The sequence below is a fragment of the Chaetura pelagica genome, unplaced genomic scaffold, assembly GCF_000747805.2.
Source record: "Chaetura pelagica isolate M959 unplaced genomic scaffold, ChaPel_1.0 scaffold24, whole genome shotgun sequence".
NCBI classification, from domain to species: Eukaryota; Metazoa; Chordata; class Aves; order Apodiformes; family Apodidae; genus Chaetura; species Chaetura pelagica.
The window spans coordinates 208,136-216,813 of NW_009953077.1; the positions used below are offsets into that span (position 1 = coordinate 208,136).

At 41.2% G+C, this 8,678-nt stretch overlaps 1 protein-coding gene across 1 annotated transcript in view; it reads right to left on the minus strand.

Moving 5' to 3' along the window:
- CHL1 (cell adhesion molecule L1-like) overlaps positions 1–7,066 on the minus strand; it is a 49,137-nt gene extending 42,071 nt beyond the window's left edge. Inside the window, exons 1-3 of the mRNA XM_009996933.1 lie at positions 6,976–7,066; positions 4,945–5,050; positions 3,146–3,336 (exon numbers count right to left, since the gene is read on the minus strand). Coding sequence (XP_009995235.1) covers positions 3,146–3,336; positions 4,945–5,050; positions 6,976–7,066 — 388 coding nt within the window. The remainder of the gene's footprint in view (positions 1–3,145; positions 3,337–4,944; positions 5,051–6,975) is intronic.
- Positions 7,067–8,678: the final 1,612 nt, after the last annotated feature.

Genomic DNA, 8,678 nt, shown 5'->3' on the forward strand with positions numbered 1-8,678 from the left:
TGATGGAATCAGTGCTGGTAAATGTGGTTTGGTTTTTGTTTGGTTTTTTTCCTGTGTAAATCCCTCTCAATCACCCTTTCCAAAACGATGGGTGCTGGCAACAGTCAGAGTGATCCCAACAATTCAGATGGTCAGAACAGTCATCAAAGGTATGGGACACTGGTGCAGGAGGAAAGAGGTTTAAGTGCTATTCCCACCTCCTGCAAAGTCTAAGTGAGTGATTCTCTTTTGGTTTATTTTCCAAAAAAGCTACACTGATCTGCCTTCCCAAAACGTGTTTCTGAGACCTCCTAGTTCAGAATCAGTCCATATCCTTTAATGACTACAGAATATTCCCATCTGCACTCTGGACAATTTTATGTGTAGGTTTCATTTATATCTTCGGTCTTTTAGAGCAACAGCTTTAGAAATACTGAGCATAAATCTTAAGGCAGTCTGCCATGAGGAGTCTTTTACACTGCAGTTAATTAAAGAATTTTAAACTGTACTTTTTCTCCTTCATCTGGCACTGGGCCTACTCAGCAATTCAAGCAACAGATTTCCCAAATACAGGAGGAGTGTAGCTGAGGCCTGTGTTCTCACCATTTAAATTCACTTTCATGCTGCATCTATCTTGTACCAATCTGGACTTTGTAAATGATGTGAACATATAGAGCTCTTCAGACCCCATTCTTCACCACTCTCCTCAATGTCACCAGATATAGAGGAGGTGTGGTGCTTTCTTTATGGAAGTGAGATTTAATGATAATTTCTGCTGACATTTCTATTGCTTTCCTGGAATGAATACTATGAGTAAACAGTCTTTTGTTCTGCTTTTCAGCAGCAACCTTCCTTTCCTTCCAGACCCAGTATTCTCCTTCTGTGGTGTAAATGTAATTTATGAGGAAAACCAGCCTAGTCTGACTGGCTGGGTTTTTCTTCCCTTCATTGGCACAGTGACTTGCCAAGTAGCTCACATTTTTGTTGAATACAGCTGGCAAAGCCCTGCCACCTCTGTGCTGTTATCATGAATGCATGGAGTGATCTCACACGTACCAGTCCCTGCTGCAAAACTTGAGGGTGAATAGAGGCAATTTAGCCCCAGCTCTTCTGTGTCACTGATTGCCTCATCTACAGCAGATTTGCACACCAGCAGCTCTCTCTCACTCGAGCAGAGTTGTTGACTACCCAAGCACTTTAGAAAATCAAAGGTGTCTTCTATTACTCTCTGAATCCTGATTTAATTTGCAGCATCTATATTGCACCATTAAATGAAAGGATTTATGGCAGAAGAGTACAAATAAAAGTAAATGTGCCTTAAAAGGTGTGGGAGTCAGGTAAATCCCTCTGATTTATCTGTACTATTTATTTTCTGGAATTAGGACTTTGCATTTTAGCACTTAAAATCCTCCCTCATTTGATCATGTTTTTAACTTTTGAAGTAACTTCTTGCTACATACCCTCAGTATATTTAATACCTACTCAAGCTAGTATAGACAATTTTTTTTTTTTATTAAGAGCAAAAATTATCTACCTTGAGTACAGGTTGAGTAATCCCAGACACGGACATAAACCTGTTCTTGTTTTGTATTTTTGGTTCAAAACAGCAGCAACAGAGTATCAGGATATTCTGCTGCTAGAGGTGATCCACCTCCACTGAAACAAAGCTGGTTGCACCAATGCTGTCCTAGTCATTGCCTTGAACTTATCAGTAAATTTCAATCCAGTTCTATAACCCTGGTCCTTAAAATCACACATTTCCCCCTCTGCCCTTCCTCTGTGCTAATGATTGAAGGACACATTTCTGAGATCAGTAATTTTCACAACTACATTTTGAGCTCCTTTTCCATTCAGTTCCAGCTTTTTAATATTCTCCCTGTAAGTATTTACAGCAAACCCTGAACACTGCTGACATCAGACTAATGAACTCCCAGTTAATTGGATCACTTCCCCCTGAGCTTTCCAACCTTTGCATCGGTTGCTATTTTGCAGTAATAAGCTGCTATTTCTCCCACCCTTTCCCCCAGCTTCTGATTTCATGTTCCTTGTTCTGAGATGGAGACCATATTATCCTTCCAATTTCTGGGCACTCAGTCACAGTTGCCAAGATGAAATATTACAGCCTTATGACTCTTGACAGCATTTGCTTTCTAATAAGCGTTTGGAAAGTGAAAGCATCACATGATTCCTAATTTTTTATCAATTAAATTTCTTCACTATTAGAGAGGTCATTTCAGCTTTACCTCAAAACTTCCCCCAAACTCACAAAGTGTCTTTTACAACGTTTCCCCGGAGGGATTTGAGTCAAACCTTTTTTTTTTTTTCCTCTGACAATGACTTCCTATCCCTTTATTGCCTACTACATTTTTAATTTTTAATATATTTCTAAAACTATTTCATTATCTCTGCCATTATTTCTCTCTCCCATGAGCAGCTAATCTCTTTCAACGACTGTACTGCAGTTGAGAGCACAACTTGGCCATTTTCTCTGCTATTTCTTTTGTTTATCCAAATATTTTAATTTCTGTCTTTTCAAATGCTATGCGGGCATCAGCTAACAAACAAATTGGCTCTGCCCAGATGAGATGGAGAATTTACCAGCCTACAACTCTCATCAATATTTAGGTTTTCTTCTTTGCAGAAAAAGAAAAGCATCAGAAGAGGAAGCATCACCAGAGCAAACAGTGGCTTTAAGCAAATACAAATCAGAAAATAATTCTTATGGATTTAATTGCCAAGGCAAAGAAAATGCTTTATAAAGGCATTTAAATGGTCTAGTCAAAGCAAATAATCATTTTCTGCCACTGAGCATTCAGCTCTCCTGAGATGGCTATTGGAAAGTTTATACTAATTCACCCACTAACCCATGCTCTAGAGGCAAAGCAGGGCAGACAGTCTTCAGAAAGTAAAAGTAAACAATAAATGTTTTCCAAATGAATATGTCCAGGAAAACATTTACATTATTCATCCAATTCAAGTGTGTAAGGATTGTCAGCAGAAGCACCCGGAAACCTGCAAGGGCTTTGATAGTCCAGCGGTATTGTCTGAACTCCTGTGTTCAGATTTGCTCTCTGTCCTCAAAACTGGGAATGAAGTGAAATAATTTAATTTGAGGGAACAGTTTTCACCTTAGGAACCAAAATAAAAGCACAGGAAAAGCCCTTACTTGGAACAATTAGCTCAATTTCTTCTGACATGGCAGTTCCCAGCCGATTGGATGCGTAGCAACGGTATTTCCCTTGGAAATGGGTGATGATTCCATGGTTTTGGATCACAAACGTTCCAGAGTTGTTAAATGTAGTTATCCGTGGGTCAGATAATAAATCAAAGGGTTTTCCATCTTTTGTCCAGTTGAAGCTGGAAAATAACACAAGTGTTACAAAGGACAGGTCACAAACACTACGGGACAAAACCAGTGGTAAATACGGGTCCAATTGTTAAAATAAAAGGAAAAACCTTGATATAAAATGACAAAGTTGGGTGGTAAAATGACCACTGTGCTACTTGAACTCGTGTTAGCTACTGGGCATGTCTCTCTGTTGGACACTTCAGATAACTGGCTGTGACATGAAATAAGAATTCCAAGCTTAAGGCAAGGACAAAAAATGAGAGAGACCATCTGTGAAAGCCAGAGTCACTCAGTGAAAGGAACCAGAGGTCTGCAAAAAAGCTGTGTCTGTAGGAGAGCTGGTTCTTTGACAGGTAAGGTCTGGCAGGGGCAATTCCCGCTGGAGATACCGTGGTAGAACTCAGGAGAAACTGAGGTAACTCAACTGAGTTCCTCCCGGTCTTGACAAAGAATCCCTTGTAGTTTTGATGCTACTGGGCTGTGATTTTGATGAGTGCTGAAGCATTGGTCACAGTTTCTGTGTCTGGAAGTCTCAGGTGGCTTGAAAGGGGGCTGAACTGATCCAAAAGCAGAGAGCTGAAAGTTACAGTGCAACATACATTTAGTGGATCATGCAGATTTTTCAACATTTTGCAATGTTTTAAGAGTTAACAACTATTAAAATAAATTTATGTTTTGACATTTCACTGATGCAAACTGCTTTGGGACTGTATGGAAAGGAATGCAGGTTCCTATCACCTAACCAGCTTTGTCACCTACATTTAAATACACCAAAAACTCTCCATTGATCTGCTGGCAAATAATGAAACAAAGAAAATTTTTAAATCATACTACAAATCTCCATTCAGAGCTCAATTGAAAATTATCAAATAATCTTGATAGCAAAATAAAAATTGCTTTCTTAAAGCAAGTTTAAATTGTATTGTAGAGAGAGAGAAAAAAACAAACAGGAGGATTAAAGAGTATAAATGACATGTATGCCAGTTGTTAATTCAGCCCTTGCACCATCCAGCAGGGAAAGTCTTACTACATTTCTGTTAATCACATTGTCATTACAAATATTTTTTCCTTTTTTCCACTGGTGTAAAACACATTAAGCTTATCTTTGGATATTTATTTGAAGGACTCCTTCTGTGTATATTTGTAACATTACCACTGACAGGATGATGTCAGGTACAGACAATGTATCTGATAAAATGCAAATGAACACTGGATTTACTGTGCTTGGCATTTTTAAGGGTGCTGTGGAAAATGCAGAAGGCAGCTGGGAGCCTTTGATTCCCATTACACACCTCCTATCTCTTGCAGCACAACCCAGACGAGCTCTTTAAATCACTGGGTGAACTTGGCACTTGCTACAGAACCAGAACATCTCCCAACAAGGAAAAGGCGTGTTGGCATCTATTCACAGGGGGAGTGGAGCAGCAAAAGCTGAATGGCCTAAATGGAAACCCAAACCTTAACCTGGCCTTAGGTGATGAGCAGGTACATCAGGTATTCCTCCCCTACTCCAAACCACAGCAGTGACAAAGGCTAAAAGCAAGCTCCATCTCTGCTTGGTGACATCTTGGCTCCATCTCTTGGCTCCACCTTCTGCAGGTGACAGAAGTACTCACGTGGGCTGTGGGTTTCCTGTAGCTTCACACTTGATTGTAAAGTCCTCATCAAAAGGGTAGGCAACCTGGGCGTGGGACTGGTTTGTGATTGTGGGAAGCTGCGCAACTGAACACAAAGAGATACCGGGTTAAAATGCCACTCATGCAAAACTGGGCTGCACTCAGGTCTTTTCTTTGAAAGGGACCATGACTGGATTGTCCTACTCCTGCAAAGGGTGAGGCTGGCTTTAAAATAAAGGATGGTGATCATCATCCTCCTGGCACTGACAATGCCCTTAGCTCCCCAAACCGAACACTGTATTTTCTCAGCTGGCAGAGGCAGGTGTGACAGCAGTGACATGTTCAGCCAGATCCTCCCAGGCATCCAAAGCACACCTGTCCATGTGTGACCAGCCCACCCAGGGCAGAGGAGAGTTGAGGCCATGCTGAAACAAGAGCAAAAGCCAAAGCATGGGGGTGTGGGCTGGTAAATGTATTCAGTCAATAACTGGCTTTTTAAATCCACACACGGCTACACACATGAAGTAGCAAACTGCTTTCTCCATCCTGGATAAAATTGCCAGAAAACCTATGGACTGCAAAGATGACTTAATACCCCCTCCAGGGTACAGCAGAGCCATTACCAGTCCCATGGTCATGCAATGATGTTGCACTAACTTAATTTTTTTCCTAAGGGAATTTAAGCATTGCAAACATCTGTGTAACTGAGCTGCATGAGGGAGAACAGTCTCTGCAGTGGAGATGGGATAATAGGATCATTACATTGTTCTAAACAGCCAGGAAGAAAATTAACATGCTCTTTGGTTTCTCTTTTAAGTCCAAGAAGCTCAAAGCTGGAGTGAAATGTGGTGTCTTGCCATACCATGTGATCTCAAAGATGAACACTTCCAAGCCCACCAGCTTCACTGATCAAACCTAATTCCTTTTTATTAAAATATAAAATGCCTCATTAAAGCAAATTAAGGGTAAGATGGTTCCCCTGTGTAGGTACTTAAAAGCAGCGGATGCCCAGGCTGTTTGTCCTGCACTTTACAGTTCCAGCTTCACTTTTGCTTTATTTAAACACAAGGAGCCACTGTGGTACCTTCTTCCAAAAAACTTCTACTTCCAAATGCTAACAAGTTTGGGTAGGTTTAGAAAAATATCCTGTAAACCTGCTTGTTTGCCTTCTCCTTTGCAGCCAGGGCTATTGGCAGGTCCACACAGTGCCCTGACACTGGGGGTATCCTACACCGAGGCCACAGCACCCAAAGCTCTGTGAAGAGCCTCCATTTATCTTTCTTTAGGTTTGCTTGTGTATTTGTTTATCCCCACCATAATTAATTCAAAACCAAACACTGCTGAGTTTTGGTTTGTTCTGGGTTTCCCTCCCCCCCAAAAAAACCCTTTAATTTGTAATCCTCCTGGTCCATTTAGGTTTGAAAAAAAGCAAAGCTTGGGAGGTCTGGGCTGTACTCCAGGCACTGGGGTCCACTGCCTTTCACTGGATTGTCCCCCATGGGCCTCATCCCATATTTTACACGTGTCCTGAAACCACATGGACCGTGCAAAAGAGGCAGTTTGAATGCATGACCAGAGAGGGATAAAGGAGAAGCTCCCAGAGCAGGATACCAAGCGTAGGAAATACTGCTCTGGGGACCAATGTACACCCTGAGACATCCACCTGCTCCTTTTCAGACTGAAATGGCAAGTGAGTAAGGGTATCTGTACATCAAACAACATTCAGGGACATTCAGGGCCAAAATGAGGAATTTATGTGAAGGACAAAAACAAACTCTCAGAGCTAAGCTATGTGCTGGATCACAAATACCAGATAGATAAGTTTGCTGCTACATTTAAACAGACCCAAACAAAGTAGCTTACATTTTATCACACCAGAATTTCCCAAAGGCCACATTCTGTAAGGATTAAATTCAAATGGAACAACTGAAAAGCAGAATTTAATATATTTTTTTCTTTGGGGAAATGTTTTTAAAAATAAGGGATGTGAAAACAAAGCAGCAAAGTGTTCAGTAAATAGCTAGAACTCACCTGATAGTGGTATTTCAATAGCTGCTGCCAAACTCAATACAAAGAAAAACAGGCATATGGTGATCCCTTTTGTGCTTAATAGCATCTCCATCACTCTTCTGTAAACAAGGAGTCCAAACAGAATGAAAAATCCCTTATGCTTCCTCTCACCGTCACTTCAAATCAGATGCCAGGATAAGAAACTGAAAGCCTGGTGAGGAAAAGAAACAGCCACCTTAGCTTGCAACACCAACGAGGTTCTAAAGAGGTTACTACACAAGAGTGATGCTTCAGGATTTGCAGCTAAATGACAAATTGCACTAAGTGGTACAATTTCCTCTCCTCTCTCCCCACCCCCTGGCTTTGGGAATGTCTTCTACTAAATTTCTAAAAAAAACCCCAAACAACCAACATGCAAAAAAGTACAAATCCATTAAAACACAGAAGCAGAATTACTTTTTGTTTTGCAGTTAAAAGTAGGGGTGATATAAAATATGATATATTTGTAGTTATTCTGGTTCATAAGTTCCTCTAATGAGAGTTGTGTAAGTTGGAAAGCAATTTAAGAGATCTAACGAGAGAAATTTGGAACACTAATGACCTTGTTCATAAATCTCATTTGTCTTTAATCTTTCATTTATGTATCCAAAAGGACACAACCTAGTTTAGCTCATTAATCAGGGCCAAAACATGAAACCTTTGCTTTTCCTTCATAATCCCAGAACTACTTTATGTAGCTTTTGCACAGTCCATTTTACATCCTTAGCTTCTGCATTACAAGGCAAAAATGTCAGGCAGCTGCCAAAAGGAGACACGTTCAGCTCTAATGAGCATTTAAGTGTAAGTCACAGAGGACTTAAAAAGAGAGAATTCTACAAAAATGGGTGTACAGAGGATTTCAGTGGTCACCATCATTCACAAGATCTCAGTGAAACATTAACCAGGGTAAAATGCATTTTGTACACCTGCATCTTCTCCCACAGACAACTACAGGGCATCAATCTCAAGAGAATTTACACCTCAGTTGTCAAGAGAATTTTGCGAGGGCAATTTTCAGGACAAGGTTACAATGCTGAAGGTTTTTAAGGCCAGGCTGGACAAGGTTTTGTGCAGCCTGGTCTAGTGCTTCCCTGCTCATGGCTGGGGGGTTGCAACTTGATGATATTTAAGGCCCCTTCCAATCTTAGTGATTCTATGATTCTATGAAATCCCAGCACGCAAATTGAAATTGGCCAACAAGGGGACAAGAGAGAGACACTATCATCACATTTGTTTAGGAACGAGGCTAAAAACCAGAGGTCTGATAAGCATCTTAGGCAGCAATGATTGTTGATGGAAGCAGCTGACTGATCTGCTCAGTTCCTCGTTGCCCTGAGAGGGAAAGTGCAAGGAGGGCACTGTAGGTGACAGAGTGGACAGGGACACTCCCGGCGTCTGGTGAGTGAGTCCCAGAGAGCAACTTGCATAATCCTGAGGAACTCCTGGGGTCTGGTGAGTCCCAGAGAGCAACTTGCATAATCCTGACCTTGGTAAAAACCTCTGTTCTGGTCTCTGAGCCCATATGCAGGATCAAGCCCTGAGCTTGCTTTAGACCCTGCTTTTTCCCAGGTATCCCACATCCTCCTTTGTTCTCACATGGGGAAATGCAGCAGCCCTTGCACCGGGGAGGGGGCAAAAGGTTACCAGAGAAAGCCTTTCCTTGGCACAAAGAATTAAATTGAACA